This window comes from Gambusia affinis, linkage group LG03 (assembly GCF_019740435.1).
Source record: "Gambusia affinis linkage group LG03, SWU_Gaff_1.0, whole genome shotgun sequence".
Classification (NCBI taxonomy): domain Eukaryota; kingdom Metazoa; phylum Chordata; class Actinopteri; order Cyprinodontiformes; family Poeciliidae; genus Gambusia; species Gambusia affinis.
Window position 1 is genome coordinate 18,097,895 of NC_057870.1, and position 24,351 is coordinate 18,122,245.

The following is a 24,351-nucleotide window of genomic DNA, read 5'->3' on the forward strand; positions in this document are numbered from 1 at the left end:
AAGCATTGTTAACAAGTGTGTGTCTGTGACTCATAAATGTTTAGTTAAATATGTTTATTCTTTCATTGAAGATACACATGTTGGATGGAGCATCCAGAAATTTTACTCGCATAAGAATCGCAATGGTTCATAATAGTACTACTCAAGTAAAAGTAAAAAGTACAGTGCAGTGAAACTACTCCTAAAAGTGCATTTTTTCCTAAATGTTGCTCCAGCAAATGTAATTGAGTAAATGTAAGTGAATACCCATCTCTGAATTTAATTCAGTTTATTTGCATTGCGGAAAAATTATCTGAAGACACTTTACATCCCAAAATATGAATCATATTAAACCAATGCAGCCCATTCATGAAGACAGATTTAAATTCAGTTACATATTATTCCAATCTACATTTTAGTAATATTAAATGCACTTTTTTATTATTATTATTTATATTTTTACATACATTATACAACACAAATCTGTTCACTGTTAGATGTTTTCTTCATCCAATTCATGATCTAACAACAGTGATAAGGAGATTTCCTTCAATCATTTGAGGCAACCATCAAGCACATTTTATATCTGTATCTGGTTGTATTTGTTTTTGAAATATTTAAGTGTTATAAAAAAAAACCTGTGATGGAGTCAAATTGTTTTTTTTACAGCACTCCAAATTCAGAAAGAAAAATAACTTTTAATATCAATAATGACATTTAAAAGTATGTATAACAATCAATCATTTTACTTTATTTTTAATATACAATTTGTACAAAGTTATCAAGATGGTGAAAAACTCTAAACTAAAAGAAAATATGTAGCAATATATAGCCTCAACTTTGCTGGAGTGGACAAAAAGTGCTCTCTTTTAGAAATACCCGTCTTCATAAGTTTACAGTATCATTCACATTTATTTCAATCTTATCATGGCTTTAAATAATCTTTTTCTAAATAAAACTATTTAATGTTGTACTCAATTTTAAGCCACATCTTCACATTTCAAAAGGAAATACAGGCGTCGAGCAGGCTTTGGCATCCTCCAAAACTTAGAAGAAATAGACCTTCTCGTAGGCAGTAAAGTTTGAAGTGTAGACAGGAGTAAACTTGTAGATCAACGAGGCGTCTTCCTCCTCAGGAGAGTCAAAATGATGGAAACTCTTCCGCCCTAAACAAAGCACAGATGGTTAAAGGCGACACACAGTTGAAGCTGTAATGAGAGGATAATTCTCACCTAATTCTCACCTTCATTGATAAGAAACTCAGCTAACTGCGACGACAACCGAACAGCATGAGTGGAGTGAGGAAAGCTAAACTTTCTGTTCCACTGAAAGCAGTTCACCTCGGGATGCCACTGCACTCCGTAGAACGGATAACTTTTACCTGGCAGGGCAGAAGAAACGAAAGGATGTTCTGTCACCACCCGACTCCAGAGAAACAGTCTGGTTTTTCACTTCCACACTCAAATTATTGAATAACCTTCAATGGTGGAGACGAAGTGAGCTCCATTTTCAGCAACGTTCGTCGACAGCAGGGAGAAGAAACCGCTCAGCTTCTTGTTTTCCTGGAAAGTCTGGAAGGATAATTTCATTTTCCATTTAAGTATTCAGCATTTCATCGCATTATAGCTGGAAATGCAGATGTATTTATGCAATAGACCAACACAAAGTAGTTTGTATTTGTGAGGTTGGAGGAAAACAGAAAATCTGAGAAGTGTGGCAAGCATTTATTTATTTTTTTGCTCCAGTCACTACTGCAGCTTTTCCAGACTTTTAGGCTACACCTTGCAAAATAGCTCAAGCTCAATTAGATGGATTTAGACTATTTGTGAACAGAAAGTCTTGCCACATATTCTTAATTGGATGTATGTTTGGACTTTGACTAGGTCATTGTAACTTTTAAGAACATGTGCTGATCTGAACTCTTCCTTTGTAACTGTGGTTGCATGTTTAGGGTAAATGTCTCAACTTAAAGTGCAACTAAACCCAAAATCAACTTTTTTCTTTCTATTTTTGCTGGCAAACTGGGTAAATAAGTTAATCAGGGTTTTATCTTAAAGTTTCTGTGCTAATTTTGATGCTTTTGTGTAAATTTGTTTGGTTCTGCCTAAACCGTCTCACTCCTGAAGTTGAACCCTGGCTCAGGCAGTCGGACTTTCCTATTGGTCATAACGGTACAACTTGTTTGATGACTCTGAATGACCGTCTGATTCAGACACATTTATCCTCAACACTGTGGTTGGTTGATCACATTAAAACATACGTATGGAACAAAATATGGAAAAGTTCAAGCAGTGTAAACACTTGGAAAATAGACTTTATTCTAATGATTATTATGCTTTTCTTGCTCCTAGAGTTGCTGTCAAAAACAGCAAACAGTGTTCACTACTGTACAGTTCAGATAGATGTCTTGATTTAAAGTGACTCAGGCATTAAAAGAATAACATTGTGCCTGTTTTTAACTGGATGTGGCTGAGGTGCCCATCTCTGATCGTCCAAACAGTTTGCAAGAAAAACTACGTCTTTATCAAGTTGTATCACACACTTCCAATAGAAAACATGTATTTGCATGAAAAATCTGACATATTTTCCTTTTAAGGGTAAGAACAACAGAAGAGGAAGATACCTGTACTGTCAGGCCATAATTGTGAAAATTGCCAGTCAGAGGTTCTTCTGTCAAAGCCTTTATTAGCTCTTTAGAAAAACCTTGGAACATCCTGCTGGAGTGGGCTTCTGTAGGAATAAAAGCGTTAACTTAGAAACATGAAAATGCGTCTCTGTAATGTCTAAAACTAAAATTGAAGGGGTTTAGATACACACTGATGTCCTAATTTAGATGAAAAGTTGATAAACTGCTGTCTTTCAGTATCTTTCTTTAGGATTCATTTGAACAAATCATGTCTTCTAACACCAGTTTTCAAAAATTATTTAAAAAAACACTTTGTGTTGTGGAGGTAATTTAACACAATAGTGTAAAAATATCAGCCGTTCCTGTTTAACTTCCCTCTGCTGACTCCAAGTGTTGGGATTCGCATCAAGTGTGTTGCAAACAACATGAAGTTTAACAACAGTTTGTATTTCCTTAGCCTAAAAAGCAATCCAAGCAATTAAAAGATGTCAGTGATGCCACAGAAAGGTTTCACCTGTGGTTAGGTTGAGGGGCAAAGCCACATTTCTAGCTGGGGTTGCTGAGAGCAGATTCTCTTCGGCCACCAGCACAGTGAGCAGCTGCATGCCCAGACAGGTTCCCCAGATGGGGAAGAAATCCCCTGCATCGTTGGCCTGGAACAAGAAAACTCATTTTACTTCCCTACGCTCCGAAAACAAAAGAAACGTGAGAACAATGCATAACCTTTAAGAGCATACATGGATTACTGACTGGGTCTAATACACAGAGTCATCAAAGCAGATACAAATTAGGAAACACAAATAACTTCAAAAATGAATGACGACAAAGAAATACAGAGCAGCAATTAAAGGACAAGTACTTGAAGTGTACATGTCTTAAAAGCATGCAAAGCTTTTTATTTAGATGCCCTAAATGAATGCAAAGAAACAAACTGGTAATAAAAAGGATGCAGCACAAAAATTACAATTAACAAAAGGAAGAACAAATCACAGTCAGTGCTGAGAAAATGTTAGGAATATCAACCAGAAAATTAAACATGATGCGTTGTACCCACCGCCAGAGCAAGTTTATAAAAAATCTTCGCCACCCTGGCAAAGTCTGAGGTCATCAAATCTACGGCTCCACCGATGAAAAACAGGCTGAACACCACAAAGAAATTAAAATGGTCAATATTTTAATTAAAGATTCAATTGTTCTCCTGCAGAATAATAAATATGTCGGGTTTCTCACCCATTTATCTTCTTGAAGATGCTTTCATACTCTGCAGTAGAAAGAGTCAATCTGTCAAACAAAACGGCACAGTCAGTGGTCATTTAATGTTTATACATTTTACAAACAGGAGCATTCAGATATCATCACATTAAAAAAAAAAAAAAAAAAAAAAAGATCATCAAACATTTATTACATGTTTTTATTGTATAGTTGAGAAATTTTCTATTGGATTGAGATTAGGAATTGGGAAAAGCATTCCAGAAGCTAAATATTAACCATCCAAAATAAGTGAATTGTGTGTCCAGGATTATTTTGTATTATAAATAATTTAACTGACATTTAGGAAAAGTCATGAAGCCATTTCTAAGACTGTGGGACGCCAGGGAGTGAGAGCTGTTCTACAGAAGTGGGGTAAACATGGAAAAGTTGTGAACTTTCCCAGGGTAATCCACTAAAAATAGTCCAGGATCTAATTCAACAGGTCACAAAAGAACAACATCTAAAGAGCTTCAGCACTGAGGTTCTGGTCTAAAGTCAGAACCACAGCTGAACAAAATGACACAAAGTCTGTCTGCCTTTCAAACAAAATCTTAATGATCCCAAAGATTTTCAGTAAGATATTTTGTGCACTGAGGAGACAAATATGGTGTGTGTGCAAGCCTGCTTCAATAAGCAATAATCAATTTATCACAAGGTAACACAAAACAAGCACGATCATTTGTTTTTCTCATGTGTCTCTTTCTACAAAGGACTGGATGACCAAAGGTTTCATCCACTTTATTTGTTGTTTTGTTTATTTACTTTGCATATTTAAAATGTCTTCTAGTTTTAGCATTAAATGATTGTTAGAAATTAAGATTTATTGATCTTACATTATTTCAAAATGGTTTCGAAAACAACGATGTCATAATTTATCACAATAACTTCTTGGGTAATACATCATCCAGCAAAACTTGCTATAATGACAAGGCTACTTTCAAGTCCAGATAGTCCATCTCTGAATGACTCCAAATTCAGGAACAAGAGTTTTTAAAGCGGCCTAGTCAAAGTCTGGGATTAAATGCTATTAGGATGCTGAAGCCTGACTATTAAAGAGCGTTCACACTTGAAAACCCCCAAATGTGGCTAAATCGAACAATTTGCCAAGATGGGAGGACTAAACTTTCTCTACATTCAGCGTCTATGCACCATAAATCTGGAACAAACTTCCAGAAAACAGTAAAACAGCTGAAACACTGACTTCCTTTAAATCTCAAGTAAAAACCCATTTGTTTTGAGTTGTATTTGAAACGTAATCAATTACAAATTTATTGACAGAACCTGACTTGGTGTTCTGTTTTGATTGTTGATTCTATGTTGCATTGTGTTTTTGAGTTTGATTTGATGTAAAGCACTTTGAAATGCCTTGCTGCTGAAATGTGCTATACAAATAAAATTTGACTTGATTTTGATTTGATACATGGAGGTAAATGACTGCAGTTATCAAAAACTGGATAGCAGTTGTTGCTGCAAAACATGTTAAAATCAGGTACTACATTAGTTTTTGACTAATCCCTCCATGTATTGCGGGATTGTCTTTCACTACAGGGTCACAGGAGAGTCGGTCTCTTTCTTCAGAAGCCATTAGCGAAATTAAAAGCCATCCCAAAATTGAAAAGTTTAAAAAGAAATCTGCAAATAGAAAGTACTTTTTCCTCGCAATATTAAACCTCTTCTTATCATCTTGCTGCCATTTTCACAGGTAAAACCAGCGGCGCTTCCAACCCACCTGATCGGCATCACCCTGCTTCCCCCTGACTCGATGTAGTTGACGTAAGACTCGGGTATGTATGTCGCTCCAAAAGGTTTCATGACATCATCTGAGACTATCTGAGTCAAAACACCTGATCAGCAAAACAAATCACAAAAACAATCAAATGTGGCTGTGACAAACTAATTTCACTGGGTTTCTTTGACACGCAGAACTCCTAAGTAAAAGTTTCATACCAATCACTGGTCTGTCGTTCGGCGTCTCCTGGTTGAGATTAGCAGGCATGGCTTCATGGCAACAGATGAGGCAAATGGAAAACAGGAAGAAGCATATTAAAAATCTTCTGCAAGGCATCTTCCCTCTGAACAATTCAGCAAAAATGATTCTTACAAACCTGCCAAAGGGTTCAGTTTGTGATAATAGTAACAACATACTTATATATGTAGAAGCGGAGGCGGATACAGTTAGAAAGGGGAAGTGAGGAATGCCCTGCTTTGCATGTGATGCCTGTTTTACTGCACATGCCGGTCGGACAAGTTCACTGCTGACGTAAACACAAAATATCCTGCATATGGCATGGAGTTTTTGGGAAATGTTTCATCCGTTGGTGTGGTAAACGGTCCAGGTTCATGCATCTCACATGAGGTTTTGCAATTAAGGTTTTTAGACCTTGAAAAACGTGCTGCAGGTCCCAGTGAAAATCAGAAAACGTGGTGTCAGACAAGATCGTGCGTGTGAAAATGAAAGCAGTGGTTTAAGGCTGAGGCTTTGGACAGGCTGTTTCCGTTTCAGTGATTACAGCAAGAGTCTGTGAAACTCCAAACTTATTCCAATAGAGCTGCACAAGCATTTTGGAAAATCTGTGGCTTTTTTGTGCATTTGAAAAACCTTCCCGCTTATAAAACCTACAAGGAAACATAACTTATTAGGCAACCTGTTTTGAAGTTCTTGGATTACATAACATTTGGGCACAACTTCTCAAAGTTAGGAAACTTCATTGGTCAATATGAGCACAATGAACTGGCAGTAAAGCAGGCTGGCTGAAATAACTTCGACTGCTGTGTTAACACTGATAAAAAGCCATTCTGGAAAAATTAAAAATGGCCTATTATGCTGCCTTGAACAGGTTAATATAGGTCTCTACTCAAAACATGTTCATTACATGTTTTGAGTAAAATCCTTCTTTGACAATGAAATGTCACTCTGGCTACTTTCAGAACTAGCTGTCGCCTGTCATTCAAACCCAAATAAGCTGCTGCTGGCCACTTGACATTTACACTCGCATGTGAAAATGGCTGCAAACAGATGTGAAATTATACAACTGTACAACTTTGAAAAGCAGAAGTAGAGCCACCTGCACAACCAACAAAGATGCAGCAAGTAGTTTCTGGATGGTAAGTCAACAACAAAACACTTATCTTATCCATCAGCTATTGCACAGCAAATATAGAGGTAAAATCAGCTGACCAAATATTATTGAGCTTAGCTTGGGTTGCTAGGTAACAGGCTAGGTTTACTGGGGTTGCTAGGTGATGGTTTTTTGTGATGTTACATTTGGGAGGTTTTTCAAACGGCACATTAGTTATTTATAAAAATATTTTTCTACCCTTGTACAGCTAAGGTTTAACAAATTGTTTTTTCTTTTGTAAAATGATCTTAAAGAACCAGATATTATGGTTCATGTAAACTTCTGTATTTAATCAAACAAAAAGTAATAAATACGTATGTAACTAAACATCCTCTAAAAATTCTTTCTCTGGTTATTCTGGCATTTAGAGAAGAGAAATAGTTTTTATACTCGTAACTGACCCCAAACAGGAAACGTTTGTCTGGTTTTAATCCAGACAAATTAGTGGTCAGACTGTCTGTTTTTCTAAAATCTCACTGATGAATGATGCATTCTGGAAGTAAGACACTGACTGTTTATGAAGATTAGTAGAACCCTGTTTCATAAAAACAGTATCACTTTTTCTGGGCTGATCATTCAAATGTTTTGCATATTTCCCTTTTGCTCCACACTCTACATATTGATATTTAAAAACGTGACAAAAACATGAAATTTGAAAGTTTTGCAATAAAATAGATGACATGAGAAGATTTATGGTAGACTTTAATTTATTGTTAAAAACAAGTATTTACAACGGAACAGATACATGAATTAAAACTGATCTAAAATAATCAGACAAATATCATGCTGGAGAATATGAACCACCAAATAATTAAAAGCTTTAATTCACTACTTCTTATATCAAAAAGAGTACTTGTTATAATTTGGTCAACATTTTTGTTTTATTTGGGTTCTTAGAGAAGCAATCCACTAACAATCTGAGAGGGACTGCAGAAAGTTGACTGGTTCATCAGGGTCATGGTGACAGCATTTTGGACTCCATGGCAACTGCAACTTTTTTCTGACCTCAGGCCAGATTTATTAAAGACCTTTAACGAGGTCAGAGGAAACATTTTAAATTTATTTTGGTTTCAAAAACATCCAAAGGAATGTAATCTCAGTCTTAGAATAAAGCTGGGTGAATCTTTAAAGATTTATAGACTCATAAAATCAACACTAGTGAATTTTATTGATTCAATAGTCAAATATTAAACAAATGTCATGAATGATAACGAGATGAAAGGATTACAAACTGATATTGTAAACCTGCAATACTGTTTCTTGATATATACGTTGAGCTTTTTTGGGATCATGTCAGTAAAAGAACAAGGTTCCAGTGTGAAACAAAGTTAATGTTTTTGTAAAATCCACTAACTGATGGTGAAAATGTCAGCTTCAGGCAACAGAAGAATAACAACAGACAATCTTTTATCAGTTTCTCCTCATAAGCACCTTTTTAAAAGTTGTTTTTTTTTTTTTATGAAATTATCATCCACCTTACTGAAAGCAGCAACATTTTAAGTGAACATCACTTTTCGTTTTACAATAATGAAATTCTAAGGTGGGAAAACCTTAAGTCTGTGGGATCAAGCATCTGCATAAAGTGTTGAAACAAGCCCATTTAATGGAGATCAAAATCAACAGTAACCAAAAGACGTAAAAGTCGTTCAAACAGCACCAATAAAACGGTTGGTCCTTTCAGTCACACATCAGTCCACTAGAAGATGCCGTCTGACATCCAGACAGATGTCGATCACATCAGCTTTGTCCTGCAAACAAAACACAAAGTAAAAACATTTGATTTCCTTTAAATTATTTAAATTATCTTGTCAATTTTTACTTAAAGATTGCATACAGAAATTTATCTTTACTTCTTTCAGTAATGAGTGGAAAAAATGTCTATTACCATTACAGCAATCAAATCCTTCCTTCCTATAACATCTCACCAAGTTTCTGTGTGTTTTCACTGGTATTTTGTCATTTTACTTTTGAATACATATTTTTCTTCCTTCTTATAAACCCTCATAAATTCACACTCTTTCCTCACAAATACCTGAAGTTTATTAAATAAAAGAAAACTAAGAAATTACATTTATGCAGCTATTCACAGTTATTAAGCTCAAAATGGAGATGTTTCTACAACATAAATGGAGCCCACTTGTTGTAAATTCAGTTGATTTGGACTTCATTTGGAAGCAATAAAATTGGTGTAATGCAAACCATCTAATCCTGAATGTCAGCAAAACAAAAGAAAATATTAATCCAAACTTTAATCTACCAGGAGTGCAAATGGTTCCACATCTGGACTGAATCAGTAAGAGGAACATAATAAATCACATAAATAGAAACTAAATGAATTTTGCTGAGTTGCATATGAAAGCTTCACGTTACTTAAGACAGGATGTGATTTAGCCAAACCTCGCCCACATTTCAAGCTTCTTTTCCTGGTTGGGCTAACGTTTACCACTCCTTAATCGCTTTAGTCGGATATTTCAACATAAACAGCTAATTACCAATAAGTGACTCTGTTCCAATTTAGGATACTGATGTTAATTTCCAGATTAAGAAGCAGCCTTAGCCTGGAGTCTGGCTATTTCTTGACGAATGTCTTCATAAACAGCAGCTAAAACCTCGTCCTTCGGCTTCAGACCATCCAGGAAAACTGCAAAAACAGGATAATCACGCAGTACCTGCAATCTCTAACATTTTTACAAACAGTTCTACAGTTTGAGCTTTAAATATTGACAAGGTTAAGTGTAATAAAATCACTACTACTATCATTAGAGAAGGGCAAGGGTTGTCATAGACGTACCTGTAAAAATCAATATGTTGCTCATACCTAGTCATTATTAAAATTGTACAAGTCCATAATCTAATGGCTATTCAACATTTTAGATGTCCTCTCACCAATTTCTGAAGTGATTCTCTCCATCTCCTTGCGGTTTTGAAGGTACATTGGCCACACGTATCCATCAAAGTAGTTTGGAGGGTCTGGAGGGTCATACACCCTCAAACTGCCAGGATAAGACCACAGAAACAGCTCTCAAATTAAGAATTCACTGAAAATCAGAGTGGAAGAAGTAAAATTACATTTCAAAATTAATTTCAAAATTACACTAATAATACCAAAAAAGAGAGAGATGAGTACCTCCGTCTCTTCTTACAGGCGTCATAAGGTATTTCCAAAAAATATCTCATGTCAAACATCTCATTCAAAGGCCTGGAAGGACAGAATGTGAAAAGTATGATTAAAGGACGGCTAAGAGAATTTCATGCTAGTATAATATAATATTATATAATAATATAGTATTAAACTGTGAGATGCAACAGAAATAATAGTGACAAGAAACAACAGATCAATTATTCTACAAAACATTTTCTATGTAAATAAAGGAGACAGAATATAACAGTTTTCATGAATGAGAATAGAAATTAAAAAATAAAATGGAAAAACATCCATCCATTAATTCATCCATCCATCCATCCTGCATTTTGTACCTGTGGTTGAAAATGAGGAAACCTTCCACTATCAGAACGTAAAGTTCGTCATCAGTGGATGAATCTTTGGGGCCGCCTCGCCTCAGGAACTCACGAGGGTCTTTTCTCCAGGAGTAAACCTCCTTCATCATCTTCTCCATGTGAAGAGCATCAAGCGCTTAAAGAGAACGCAGTTAGCATCATCTCCATTTCTCAGCAGAGACACATTTAGGTCAAATTAATTTTAATACAAAATAAGTGACTTGAAACTTCACTAAAATACCAAAAAAACAATGTTACCAGAAAAACGTTTTCAGGATGGGGATCACATAAAAATAGTTGGTTTATAATTATAGAACCTTAATTTCAGTGAAAATCATCAAGTTAAATAACAGATGAAGTGTTTGAACTTACTGTCATATTGCTTGAAGCCGTTACTGTCCACTGGTACAACACAGTCCTCCTGACAAGAATAAATAACTGTAAATTCTTATCTGTTGTGCCAGAAATGGTTAAAACACCAATATTATCTAAGGAAGCCTTCATGGTTTACTTTAAAATACGTATCCTGAGCAATGATGCAGCTGTTGTGTATTTTCTGGTGAAGAAATTGGGAGAGGGTAGATTTTCCTCCATTGGTCACACTGCGATTAAAGCAAATGGAAATTATAAATGAAGGTAAATTAACCTAACAGAAAATACCTACTTAAGAGGTTTTCTCTCAGAATCGAAAAGAGTAAACAAGTCTTATCAGCCCTCACTGCCACATGGTTATCACAAAGTCTACTGATCCGTTGTCCTGTTGCTTCAGTTTCAAGTAATTTTGCACAGTTTTCTCTCCTACTTTGTGGTCACATCGGAAGCACTTTACAATGTGAAACCTTATAACTCCGTTAGCAGTGGTTCCGTTTTTTAGTGATTTAGTTTGCTGAGCAGCAATGCGTGAAGGTGAAAAACATTTACACATTAGTTTGCTTATAGCATTCAGATTTACTTACCCGCCAACTCCAACAATTAAAGTCTTCATTTGCGAATGCTCACGGCAAAACTGCTGATGCGTGTCTCTAGTTATAAGAAAATAACAGAAAAACTCACGTTTAACTAAGAGACAGCTGCATTGTTTACCTACACAAACACAACCCTCCTCTCTGTCACTCGTTTCCGCCCGAGGACGCATGTGATTCGCTGAAGACGCTGTTACGTCACGCCCTGCTCGTGGAGAAAGAAAAAATATGCGCGTTAGATTGGCTGCTGATTTATGAACTGACTTTTCAATTAAAATTTAAAATATGTTTTAATTAATACCTACAATAAAACTTTATTAATATTACTAACTGTTATTTCTACTGACTATACATTTTACATAAATTAACATAATTGATTACAAATAATATATATTTTAATTTTTATATAAATTATAAAATTAAAATGTATATTATTTGCTATTGTTTGTTAGCAAATAATTACAAATTGTTTACTAAACAACAAAATAAAAACAATAAACAATTACAAATAATATATATTTAAATTTTTACATCATTATAAAATGTATTTAATTTTAGAATTAATTTACATGAATTATAAAATTAAAATGTATATTAATTGTAATTGTAAATTTATGTAAAATACAAAGTCAATAACAAAACAACAGTTACTAATATTAATAAGAATATTTATTATTTTTATTATCTTAATTTTAATATTTTTCTTTTATTATATTATCATTGTTTTACAGCTGTCATTTCTAAGATTACTAACACTAAAAATAAAATCAAAATCCCTGAAAATATTAAGGATATTGTCCATATTAATTGACCTAATACATTAAATACTAAATCAATATTAACTTTACAATATCTATCTATCTATCTATCTATCTATCTATCTATCTATCTATCTATCTATCTATCTATCTATCTATCTATCTATCTATCTATCTATCTATCTATCTATCTATCTATCTATCTATCTATCTATCAATCATAGGCTGTGCGCATGCGCACCTTAAGTTTTCCGCTTCCTCATTAGCAGCATTAGCTTCAAAGTGATCCATAGTCCAGCGTCGTCTCTGTCTGAACCATCTTTTTATTCGGTTCGTCTTCGAGCCCCACAGATGTCTAAGCCTCCTCCCAAGCCGGCCAAGCCAGGTAAGACTACGTCTTCCGCGACTTTTGACTTAATTTCCCCAAAAAACTTTTCTTTCGGTGTTGTTTGGTACGTGGACAATGCACCTTGTCTTGTTGCGTGGCTGACTAATGGGCGGAGGGTGCGCTTGTTAAGCTTGTCTGAAAGCTCGGGGTAGAAGACCTAAATGCAGTAATTAATTGATTTATTTCATGGATTTTAATAATATGACTTCATAGGAAGGAAGGGTGAGGGAGATTTATTTTTGGGTGTTTGCTGGCTGACCGGGGAACCAAGCTCTGAGGCCGCCGTCACTTCCCTATTTCCATCACTCATGCAGTAAATGCAGCTTGCTGACCCCAGAGGTAGCTTCAGTCAAATAGGTGACTGAAGCTACCTTCAATCTGCTCAGAATACAGTATTCTGATTGTCTTCCTTCCAGTGCAAAGGTCGCGTTTTAAGTCAGTGGATTTTCTTAGAGGTCATTTTTAAACTTGTAAATATTGTCTGCAGCAGCTAATGAACAGCAGTGACATCCAGCTTTCCTGCAACATTTGAATTAAAAAATGCACGATTTTAAATGTTCTATTATTTGCTGTTTTCAATGTTCTTTCATGCTACATTATTTATCTTTTCTCTACATTCAAAATAGTAACATATATATATATGTATATATATATATATATATATATATATATATATATATATATATATATATATATATATATATATATATATATATATATATATATGTACACACACACATTTTGCATTCAAGATGAAAAATCTTCTTTATTTGTAAATGTTTCACCCAGAACTCCTCTAGTGACAGTTTTAGCTTCACATGGCTCAAATTATGTAAAAATAAAATGTAAAATTCACTTAAAAAAAAAACACTTTTTGCTGCAGTTAATTGGTTAATCCAAAAAAATAACCAACTGATCAGCCCAAAACTTTATTGATAAGTCATAGTCGTAAATGGTTGAGCATTTCACATGTTGATGTTGCAAGTATTTTTTTAGGGTGCATCCATATGCATTATTTTTCTGCAAATGATCAAGCATAGAGTAAAGGGACGCTGTTTAAGAAAATTAGGCAATAAAATGATTATTTTCTCAAGGGGATTGAATTATTTATATGCATCTTTTAATGTATTTATATTATTGTATAAAATGGGCTTAAATGAAAAATCTGCAAAATCTGCCAGTTTTTTAAAATCTGATTTAAACCAAATAATCAATAGACTTGTAGATTATTGAAATAATCATTAGTTGTAGCCCTATGTTATGCCATTAATTAATTTATAGCTACAGGATTTGGTTCAAACTGGAATCAGAACCAAAAGTAAGTGGACATCGGGTTCAACAGTAAAACAAGATCAGAGATGAAAATACAGTTGAAGTAAATGACATACAAGATTTAAGAAGTTTTATGACCATTTATGTCCTTTAATTCCTGAAAATATTATTATTTTTTAAAAGCCTAGAAGCCATAGTTTCAGTACATTATCAATACAGGTACAACATGGGGAATGAGCTGCCCTGAAACCATCAGAAACACATTTTGCGTTTCATAATTTTGGCTACAAATTAAAAGTGGAAGAAACTCAAGACCACACTATTAATTTAGATATCTACTTACGGTCTTAAAGCAGGGGTAAAAGTCACCAAAAAACTGTATATGCCAATATATTTTTATTTTATTTGTAAATGTTAGTATTTATGTCACAAATCATTGTTGTTGTTTTTTTATTTGATATCTGAATGTGATCTCAAGACTCCCACGCTTGTTTTTTGACGCCACGCTTGTTGTAAAACATTTGGTTACCGATGTTTTACAAAAACAGAAATTTTGATTTTAAAATAAGTAATCAATGAATTCACTGTATATTATCATTTCTATGAGGATTAGACCCAGAATGAACAGAGGTGCATCTCATCAGCGGTAGCAACAAACTTGATGGCTCCACAGAAGATTGTTTGGATTATTTGGATTATGTCGTCATGTCTGGCTCATCATATAACAGGTTAAATCAGATGCTGTTTATCTGGTTGTGCAAAGAGTTTGTATTTGGTTTTGCTCCTTTTTTTAGATTTCTGCTTTTTACTGCATAATCTTGACTATGAACTGTAATCCTGACTCATGACAAATGCTGCAGGGTTTTGAGTGTTGCATTCAGATTTAACAAGACCAGGTGTGCAGATGTTGCTTCAAACAGCTGGCATTTGGTTTGAAAGAATGAGATTTATTTTGCAGATTTCTAGCCAAACACAAATTCTTGTATTTAGGAATTAAGAAATTAAACAGAGCTGCTATTGTTGTTTTTTTTTTTTTTTTGTGGACTGTACAAAAACTCTTGAGTCCTGTTTTAGGTTATTTTCCTCTTGAATCTGTTCTGTTGCAGAGATAAAGTCAGAGCCTGACCTCCTGAGCTGAGGTATTTGTGTGTTTAAAATAACATGACTGGGCCTGCAGAGCAGCAGAGCCGAACAGAACTGGTGTTGTGCGGTGATACAGACTCCCCTAGTTTTACCTCTAAGCACCGTGCATCTAAACATTCCAGGTGCTGAAATAAGATATTTTAAAGCTCCAAATTCTAGTGATCGTAAATATATTTAAGCTCGTCACCATCTGACCTTTTGATTCATTTCCGTTTGTTACACAATGTGAGATTTCTTCACATGTTCTCTGCATATGTCGGCAGACACCACAGATGAACTGTGCATGTTATTTTTACAGCGTTCCCAGTAAAGATAATAAATGCACTTGTAAGGAATGCATCCGTTTGTGGTTTTAAATCATGTCGTTGACTTAATCGGGGTGTGACATGTTTGAAAAGGAAGTCGACTGAATAAAGTAGCACAGGGTGATGATGCCTCACCAAAAGGAAGATGCAAATCTTTTTGTTTGGTTGCAGAGTTCTGGTCTAGCTGAGCTGAATCTGTGGCTCGTTATTTGTGTGCGACCCGGCTGCTCTGCTGTTTACTAAACTTTCCATTTCTGTTAACATGCAGCTCAGGGCAGAGGGACTTCAGGCTTAACTGTTTAAAAAAATGCATCTATAAGCTTTTTGTGGGTTTCTGAGCGTCTTCTGCTGGCGGACCACAACCACCCGGGTTGCATTCTTGTAGCAGAGCGAACTCCAGGCCAGAGTAGGCCCAGGGGGAAGGCGCTGTTGCACAATGACCCACTGTGTGTCTTTTTGTGCTGCATGTAGTAATAAGTGTGTATTGCTATTGGCTGCAGGAGAATCGCACCGATTTGATTTGTTATTACATCCAAGAATTTCACCGTGTTGAAGCCAGCTGGGCTGCAGGAGTGAATTTGCACTGATTGTGCTGTGACTCCTTTGTGTTTTTTTTTTTTTTTTTTTACAATATGGCTTCTGCTTTAACCCATCTAGCAGCTCCATGTTTCATTTAACAAACTGTTTTATGTTCTTTTGCAGGCCAAGTGAAGGTGTTCAGAGCGTTATTCACCTTCGATCCCAGAACGGTAAGAGCTATCATTTCATTTGATTATTAGTGACAATTTCTCAATATAACTTATTAAAGAGGAACTTGATTTGTAATATTAGTTATTTAATGTGTTTAGAGATCTACGTTGATTCTTGTTGCAGAATACAGTAACTCATGTTTTGCCTGAATTGTTTTTAACTGTGACCTGTTGCAATAACCAATTAATCAATCAATCACATGGTAAAGTTAAAACGATCTTGATTCTGATATTGTTTGAAGGGCAATTTTGTTTAGAGACATCCTAATACATATTATTTATTTATTCCTTTTAGCTGTTTTTATTTTAGATATTTACTTTTTTCCAGTTTTAATGTGGATTGCTATTTATAAAATTAAAGTTTATTGGTCTTTAAACGTGCCATTATCAGTATTACTGGAAAGTAGTCTGAAAGGCAACAATATTATTGTTTTTGGGGGGTAATTTATCATTACAGGCCTAGAATTAGTATAAATGTTAATATGATGCTAATCAGTGACCTTAGGCCAGGGGTCCTCTGGTCCTCGAGCGCCAGTGTCCTGCAACTCTTAGACGGCTCCCTGATCCAACACACCTGAATCCAACAGCTGAATCACCTCCTAAGTGCAGTCAGGTTCTCCAGAGTCCTGCTAATGACCTTCCTTTACACGAGTCTGCAACCAGATCAACCAGATGCAGTTCACCATCTGACCACTAGATGGGGACAGAATGCCTTATGGCAGGTGTGTCAAACTCCAGTCCTCAAGGGCCAGCAGAGGCTTTCAGATGAGCCTCTGCTGCTGAATAGAATAATTAGGTCATTAGCAAGGCTCTGGAGAACGTATCTACATAAGGAGGAGGTAATTAAGCCATTTCATTCCAGTGTTTTGTACATGTGGTACATCTAAAAACTGCAGGACAGCGCCCCTTGAGGACTGGAGTTTGACACCCGTGCCTTATGGAATCCTTAGTAACCAGAACTTTAGCTGATTTAGCGATTATTATTAAGCTTTTTTAGCTTTTGCTAAGTGAGTTTTGAATGGTATAAAAACAATTCCACCCTTGAAAAAACCCCACAATTGATTAAGTGTATATTTTATAATATGCTGCTGTCTTTTGAATTAAACAGACTGCAATTTTATTTTTGTTATGAGCATCTTTGGTAACAAAGAAGAACATTAAATGTATGTGAGGGGAAAAGTTCCCTTTATGGGTAAAATAAGATCAGTTATCGAAAATTTTTAGTGAAAGTGGACAACTTAAAAAGAAAAACGACAATTAACTTGCTGTTAACATAAAAATTAGGGGGAGGAAAACTCTGTGTAAATGTTAGAACTCCTATATGTACTGTTTTTTAGAATAAAATGATTATTCCCAATTTTAATAGTTTTTTTAAAGTTTAAATGCCACCATGGAGGAGGTAAAGAGCCAGATGTGGTTCTGGAGCCACAGGTTGCAGATGTTTACCTTTTATTCTTTGATTTCCAAAATGTTCCCAACATTTCCAAGGACCTATTTCAGTCTCCCAACCATTTCTTGGTGCATGTTAGTTTTTATATAGTCTCTCAATTAATTTAGCAGTGAGATCTCTAGCTATAGGAATTATTTGGTTTCCACAGGATAGATTATACCAAGTTTTAAGTTGAAATAGTTTTAAGCACAAGATGGTAGATAAAATGAATGAAAATAAGGCAAAGTTGACTTTGGAGTTAATCAGTGTGTCTAAATGTCCCAGAGTAACAATGTGTTGTCTTTTTTTCAGCCAGATGAGTTGTACTTTGAAGAAGGAGACATTTTGTACATCTCGGATACGGTTGGTAAAAGTTGGGATTTCTCTGCTGCCTTTCTCACAATCTTTGAGTCTGCAGTTATTCTTCCTGTTTAATGTGAATCCTGCGACCTCTGCATGTTTTTTTTTCTCTCCTTGTTATGTGCTATACATCCCTTCTCAGATAACATGCTCCATCTTGATTTCACTTCTCCTTTTCATTTACTCTGTGCTCTTAAATTTGCTCTTTTTATTCTGCTACTAAAAATGAGTGTTTATTTCAGAGCGACTCTAATTGGTGGAAGGGGACATGTAGAGGGAGGACAGGACTAATTCCTAGTAACTATGGTGAGTAAAGAAAAGAGAATCCAGAAATAACCTAATAATTTCACACGACAGTGGCCTTACATGATGTTGTTTTTCAGTTGCTGAGCAGGCAGAATCTATTGATAATCCAATGCATGAAGCAGCCAAACGAGGTACGACTGTCTCAGTATTTAAATCATTTGATCTTTTAATATTTTCAAGCAACCTTGACCTTTTAAACTGCTAATGGTTACCAAACTTTGTGTGCTTTCGCTCATTTGTGTATAATCTCAGGCAATATGAGCTGGCTGAGGGAATGTCTGGACAACAAGGTTGGGATTAACGGGCTGGATAAAGCGGGAAACACTGCCCTCTACTGGGGATGCCACGGAGGACACAAAGGTAGATGGCGAACATTATGTTACTGTTGGTGTATTGTTTCGCATGGGAAGTATTATAAAAAAAATTTAAAAAGATGTTTGTTTTGGCCATTCTTTGTTCCCTGTATGCATAATATCGTAAACATGTTCGGTATGTTCTCCATTTCCTGTCAGATGTGGTGGAGTTGTTGCTAAGCCAGCCCAGTGTGGAGCTCAACCAGCAGGTGAGGCGATTTTAAAAGCTCATTAGTAGCTTCACTCGAAGCTTGTTTGAATATTTGAAAACAGGAAACATTTTCAGAGCGTAAAACCATAACCGACCGTATTGGGTGTTAAATCAATAACTTCTACTAGAAAAGCACCAATAAATATAAGAAGTTTGATTTTTCTGCATCATTAGTCAAATTCATTAAAAACTAAGATTCTGCAGCTTTTGTGTATTTGGAAACCTTTCATCTAACATGGTGTTGCATGCATAAATTAAAAAAAATATCAACTTTAATATGCTTAAATGGGCTGTAGTGCCTTCATTTTCTCTTATGTTAACTCTAAAACAGACTTTAAAGAAAACTAGAAAATATGCCTTGGAAATCAAATCAGTTAATCTTTTAACCATTTATATCTAAATAACCAAATGAAATGTAAAACGAACTGAGTATATTAAATACAAACTGAGAATTAAATACCTACCCATGACAAAAATCACAATGGAAAAAAAACCTAGATGAAAATATTAAAGTAAAGATGAGTTTGGAAAATGATGTAATTAAAAAGTGAATGCAAATAAAGTTGGCAAAGGTCTTTTCACAATGTAACTTAATTTCTGCCCAAGGATAAATTTCTCACCATGTTGGAAAGAAAATTTCCCCAAAATAAACTATTCTATTATAAAGTCAACAAAAACTAGACTAAAGCTAAGATGAGTAAACATGACTAAAATGTGACCAAAACTAAATAAATAAAAAATTCTGTCAATGTTAACACTGAGATTTTAATTCAATCTTCTATGAAGTTACATTCCTGATTTGAATAAACATGATTAAAACAACTTTTTACAATTAATTTACAACTAACTTTCAAGTTTAAACATGTCCTTAGTTTGTCACCGGTTGGTGTTAAGTAGTGTCATAGTTGTTTAATGATCTTGTTTTTATATTTTAGAATAAACTGGGAGACACACCGCTGCATGCTGCTGCCTGGAAGGGTTATTCTGACATTGTGGAAATGCTGCTTGCTAAAAGTTAGTTTCTCCTTTCTTTTTAAATAGACACTAATATTCAAGAAATTATAAAGATTTGTCAAATTCATCAAATTTTGATTTCCTTCCAGTTTTCTTTTTTCTTTTTCTTTCTACGTCTCTGCAGTTTACTTCAGTGTCGATGTGTTTGTTTCAGGTGCGAGGATAGACATCAAAAACAACGAGTGTAAACTGGCTGTCGAAATGGCCACCGACGCCCAGTGTGCCTCACTCATCAAAAGGAAGCAGGGAACCAGTAAGTTCTTCCTTGCATACAGAACGACGTGCACAGGGAACAAGGCTACTGTAGAACCGCAGGAGAAACTGCTGACACCACAGAAAACGGGTTTCCTAAAGCATGAAGCTGATCTGAGACGTTGCAATAATTCAGAACAAGAAGCCGCTCTTTACATCACTGTGGTCTCATATACTGATAACGTTGCCACTATGTATTGTTGTAAAATAGCTGTTAATATGATGTATTTTAATGATGTAGAAAATGATGGCAAACTCTGTTATATTTAGGGTTGTGATGGTAGATGGGTTAAACAAAATAATAAAGATTGAGAAAGCATATTAAAACTTATTAGTAGAGTACAAATAGGGAATTTAATATAAATTAAACAAAAACTAAATGGTTTCAGGGAAAAAGATGAAGTTGTTTGCAGTATTGAAAAAAACTGTAAAGCAGCTCCAAATACAACTAAAGAAAAGTTATAAAATAACATTTGCATTTTCTACAGTGGCTGACAGGTGTGAACGGCCAAAGGTGCTGGAAACACATGAATGAAAACTCCAAAACACACATGAAATAAATGCAAAAGAAACAAATTCTGCAACCACAGAAAATGCATGTCCCATGCAAATGGGACATGCCGCAAATAGAAAAAAAACGGCAAATATGAAATGCTGCAAGAATGGAAGTACTCCAGACCACTAGGGGGAGTCTGGAGTTGGTAATACATATGTTAATATGCTGCTATTTCATAGTAATGTAAATGACTTTGTGTTTAAAAATGACACGCCTTTTATTTCTACTCCAAACTATCTTCTGGACATCCTGTCTTTACTGAGGGTCTGATCCCATGTGATTTGGTAATCTACTCCCCCCAGTGGTCAGGAGGCCTTCCGTTTTGTGGACTGAATTTTAAATTTTTTTATTCTTGCAGCATTTTTTTGTTTGCAGTACATTTCTGTTGTCTTTGTGTTGGAGTGAGAGCCAGTATTTTTGTAGCACATCTTGCCACAGTAATTTTCAGACTTTCACCGCTTTCATTTAAAAGACACATATTCTCTCAAAAATAAAAGAAGTGGAGTATTTCCCCACCAGTTCCACCTTTTTAATCCATCATCCAGATTAACACCTCAGCACAACTGCAGGCTCATCGCCTCCATTCAACTTTGCATTGATGCAGAAATCAGACCAATTATTCACTACTTATGCTGCACATTGCCAGATTAAATCTTTTTTTTTTATTATTGCTGTTACTACATTTGCAGTCTACATTTTGGAGGGTTTTCTTTATTTGTAAAGTCTGATAAATATCAGAAATTCATCACCGTTTACAAAAAATATATACGATACAGGTTTGACTTTTTGGACTGAATTAATAGAATAAGTGAACTATTGTACATTTATTGGTTTGTGTCTTTTGTTGCAGCCATCTCCCGGACACATAGCAACGCAGAGGAGTATTTGGATGACGAGGACTCGGACTGAGCCGGCTCCGGCTCGGTCGGACCGTCGTCGCTGTTTTTACATTGTTGTTTCTCTGGAGGTCGTGGAACTTTTAAGAGTTTTGTTTTTGTCGTCTTTCTTGCTAGTCTAAAATGGGATTCTCTTTAACTGAAACTCCATTTTAGCTTAAATATTTTTGTTCAAACACTTCAGTTTTATGCCCTCTGCATATTGCGAGTTTCAAAGCACTGTGTTAATCCCATCGACTGTCTGCTTAGCCAAGTTCCTTTCCTCATGTAGGGAGTGTATTTTGGAGCATTAAAGGCGGACTCTGTGGGCTGAGGTGCTTAATGTACGTAGTGAGAGAGATGTGACCAAAGCTCTTCAGAGACGCGCCTTAAAACATGCATGTTATGTATTTATAATGGAGATTAAAGTGCCAGTGCAGATTCAAAGGTTTATTTGACTTTTGTTTTGTTTCCAAGCTTTCCTGTCATTCCTGAACTCCTCAATAGACCAAAGTGAATGAAACTGTTGCATCTTCCTGCTTCAAGGCAACTTAAACTTTTGCTGAAGTGAAGAAGTCTGCCTTTAACTTTTAGAATTAATTGGGTGAGTCTAAACCATTCTTAATAATCAAATGGCCTGTTTCTAGTATTTTTTTTGTTTGTTTTTGTTATTTCCACTGGCAGCAGAGTCCTACTCTCAGTTCACTATAACTGAATAACATTCAGTTAAAGTATCTGGAAAAGACTTGAGCTACTCTCTGTCCTAGAATTTGATGTTTGATTTCCGGCCTGGGAGAAACTTTCCGATTTATTGCTGCTTTTCTATGTGTATTTAACAAAGTGCCTTAAATCTATTCAACAAAATATTTGTTTCTTTGGTTGAGTGTAATGTTGCTTATGTTTCACAATTTTGTCTTAAAACTGCAATAAAAATGTTAACATCCAGTCTCACTTAATTGTCTTAAGCATTTTGCAACAAATTCAGTACAGTGTGCAATTAGCTGAAAACACCTTTTTTTTTTTTTGTAGTAGTAGAATTAAATCTACAATTTACATGGAGGTAAAGTGGGGGAAAAAAAGAGAAACATGAGTTCAGTTTCAAGACATTGTTCATTTAAAAAGTCAGCATTTTGACATTCCCAGAAGGCAGAAAATACAGCAAGTCAATGAAAGATTCATGCTACATAACGGCCACACCGGAGGGGAGAAAAGCAAGTTGAGGAGAGAAATGTTCTGAAATCAATGTCCTTTCTCCAGAAAGTAGAAGTTACATTTTCCTCTTCACAGAACAAAGTACCCAACATTAACAAAAGTAAAAAATATTTTTTTTTCCTTAATTTGCTGGTATGAAGTAGGAGAGCATTATTTCTTCGTGACTTCTAGTAGGGAGGATGACTACAATTAAAATCAAAACTTCAATTAAAGGAGAACATTTGTGAAATGTCTGAAATAGATATGAGTCCGCAGCAGGAGCAATCCAATTAGTGGCAACACTGAGCAAACAGCAGGGTAGATAGCTTCTTAGAACTGCATGTCTCCATTGTGGTTTTCAACTTAAACAGTAGTAGACATGCCTTTACTACAAAAACACATATGTACATTCACTGTCCTGCAGCACAGATGCTAGGTAATGTGTAACATGTAATCTAAAAATGAACAGAGTGTGATGAAGTACATCAAAACCTAAGTTTTAAATTAGCAAAAAAATACAAAACTCTTTAATGATAAAGACAACCCCAACCCCACAACTGTCCGCTGAAACCTGAAAATGGTGAGACTTTTCCAAATGACCGTTGCTAAATGCTTTCATGATGATATCTTTCCGATGCTGATGTTAGAAATATCATCTCTATATAGTTTATGCTAAGCTAAATTAAACTGCCAGTTTTATTAACTGCGTAAATTGCTAATTTAGCTCAAGTTGATACTGAGCTTCAGCATCCCGTACGGCGTACGTGGGACAAAAAACAGCTTGTGTAGTTAAAGTTGATACATTTAGATTGAATTGCTTGTACAAGTGACTTTCTTTCAATGTAAGCTTTCAATACAGATTAAATAATTTGCATTAATGTTGGCGGCATCTCTTTCCGATGCTGATGTTAGAAATATCATCTCTATATAGTTTATGCTAAGCTAAATTAAACTGCCAGATGAAGTTAACCATTCACTACCATAATACATCGTTTAGCATGAAGTAACACTTTTTTTTCCAAGTGTCAAAAAATGTAAATATTTATAAAGTTTCTTTAATCTACAGGAGATGATTAGGGCACCATAAAAAAATAACTTTATTCCCGAAATCCTGAGTAAAAAAAAAAGTCAGAATTCAGACTATGTTAAATTTTTATTTTTGCAACCCTAGAAGATGTTCATAGGGGTAGGAAGATCAGGCAAGTTAAAATTGTACCCACTATTTTTTGTACTATGTTTTTTTTTCTTTGAAAAAGGAAGAAGAATCACATTTTATGTTTTTATTTTAGATTTGTTTTTTCAGCAAGTGTCTATGTCCTGGACAACTCACATCTCCATCACTGAAGCTGGTTGCTCCCAGTTATCCATCTGCATTAAAGTTTGAATTGTGAATTTTTTTTTTCAGCGGCACTGTCTTCTGTAAATCTGACTATACATGCTGCTAGTTTATTATGAGAAGATGAAAAAGTTTTATTATAGTCTTGTCATGAGTTCTGTGAAAAACTGGAGAAATAATTTGATAAAGGTGAATTTATTGGAACGAACTACCTCTCTCAACAAGGCACTGAAATCATTTAAATAATCTGCAATATAATTAGGACACATTTTTTAAACAAGCTTTCGTCTTTCAGCTTTTAAGGGATTCTGTCTAAAATAACTTTCAAACTATCTTAGTAAAATTTAAGCAAAGGCTCAGCCATAAATACCAAAATACAACAAAGGCTTTCTTTGTGCCACCATCAATAGCTCAACAT

At 35.1% G+C, this 24,351-nt stretch overlaps 3 protein-coding genes across 5 annotated transcripts; 1 reads left to right on the top strand and 2 right to left on the bottom strand.

Moving 5' to 3' along the window:
* Nucleotides 1-253: 253 nt before the first annotated feature.
* On the bottom strand, nucleotides 254-6,029 carry LOC122827478 (gamma-glutamyl hydrolase). Of its 2 annotated transcripts, XM_044110494.1 has the most exons (10): nucleotides 5,962-6,029; nucleotides 5,804-5,854; nucleotides 5,586-5,700; nucleotides 3,836-3,886; nucleotides 3,660-3,744; nucleotides 3,120-3,258; nucleotides 2,603-2,709; nucleotides 1,457-1,550; nucleotides 1,223-1,360; nucleotides 254-1,145 (listed from the first exon to the last, which is right to left on the bottom strand). In XM_044110494.1, exons 2-10 carry the CDS (start codon nucleotides 5,850-5,852, stop codon nucleotides 1,027-1,029), a joined length of 897 nt encoding a protein of 298 aa, XP_043966429.1. In that variant the 5' UTR covers nucleotides 5,853-5,854; nucleotides 5,962-6,029; the 3' UTR covers nucleotides 254-1,026. The 2 variants fall into 2 exon arrangements, with proteins under 2 accessions (XP_043966429.1, XP_043966422.1); XM_044110487.1 differs by having other exon boundaries at nucleotides 5,804-6,024.
* Nucleotides 6,030-8,121: 2,092 nt separating this feature from the next.
* Nucleotides 8,122-11,616, bottom strand: LOC122827493 (nicotinamide riboside kinase 1-like). 2 transcript variants are annotated; one of them, XM_044110503.1, is made up of 8 exons: nucleotides 11,430-11,611; nucleotides 10,985-11,075; nucleotides 10,846-10,894; nucleotides 10,453-10,609; nucleotides 10,103-10,174; nucleotides 9,862-9,968; nucleotides 9,468-9,616; nucleotides 8,122-8,723 (listed from the first exon to the last, which is right to left on the bottom strand). In XM_044110503.1, exons 1-7 carry the CDS (start codon nucleotides 11,606-11,608, stop codon nucleotides 9,516-9,518), a joined length of 756 nt encoding a protein of 251 aa, XP_043966438.1. In that variant the 5' UTR covers nucleotides 11,609-11,611; the 3' UTR covers nucleotides 8,122-8,723; nucleotides 9,468-9,515. The 2 variants fall into 2 exon arrangements, with proteins under 2 accessions (XP_043966438.1, XP_043966445.1); XM_044110510.1 differs by lacking the exon at nucleotides 9,468-9,616 and having other exon boundaries at nucleotides 11,430-11,616.
* Nucleotides 11,617-12,425: 809 nt separating this feature from the next.
* On the top strand, nucleotides 12,426-22,351 carry ostf1 (osteoclast stimulating factor 1). The gene is made up of 10 exons (XM_044110511.1): nucleotides 12,426-12,578; nucleotides 16,004-16,050; nucleotides 17,792-17,842; nucleotides 18,082-18,145; nucleotides 18,223-18,276; nucleotides 18,398-18,505; nucleotides 18,658-18,707; nucleotides 19,645-19,723; nucleotides 19,878-19,976; nucleotides 21,382-22,351. Exons 1-10 carry the CDS (start codon nucleotides 12,545-12,547, stop codon nucleotides 21,438-21,440), a joined length of 645 nt encoding a protein of 214 aa, XP_043966446.1. The 5' UTR covers nucleotides 12,426-12,544; the 3' UTR covers nucleotides 21,441-22,351.
* The last annotated feature ends 2,000 nt before the right edge of the window (nucleotides 22,352-24,351 follow it).

Excerpts from the sequence above, each read along its gene's own strand:
- LOC122827478 (XM_044110487.1), bottom strand. The coding sequence starts at position 5,999 with ATGTTGTTACTATTATCACAAACTGAACCCTTTGGCAGGTTTGTAAGA. Across the intron at positions 3,887-5,585 it reads AGCAGGGTGATGCCGATCAG|ATTGACTCTTTCTACTGCAG; the intron begins GTGGGTTGGAAG and ends TTTGTTTGACAG. Across the intron at positions 1,551-2,602 it reads ATTATGGCCTGACAGTACAG|ACTTTCCAGGAAAACAAGAA; the intron begins GTATCTTCCTCT and ends TTATCCTTCCAG.
- LOC122827493 (XM_044110503.1), bottom strand. The coding sequence starts at position 11,608 with ATGCGTCCTCGGGCGGAAACGAGTGACAGAGAGGAGGGTTGTGTTTGT. Across the intron at positions 10,895-10,984 it reads CTCAGGATACGTATTTTAAA|GAGGACTGTGTTGTACCAGT; the intron begins GTAAACCATGAA and ends TATTCTTGTCAG. Across the intron at positions 10,610-10,845 it reads CGGCTTCAAGCAATATGACA|CGCTTGATGCTCTTCACATG; the intron begins GTAAGTTCAAAC and ends GTTCTCTTTAAG.
- ostf1 (XM_044110511.1), top strand. The coding sequence starts at position 12,545 with ATGTCTAAGCCTCCTCCCAAGCCGGCCAAGCCAG. Across the intron at positions 18,277-18,397 it reads GCATGAAGCAGCCAAACGAG|GCAATATGAGCTGGCTGAGG; the intron begins GTACGACTGTCT and ends GTATAATCTCAG. Across the intron at positions 19,977-21,381 it reads CAAAAGGAAGCAGGGAACCA|CCATCTCCCGGACACATAGC; the intron begins GTAAGTTCTTCC and ends CTTTTGTTGCAG.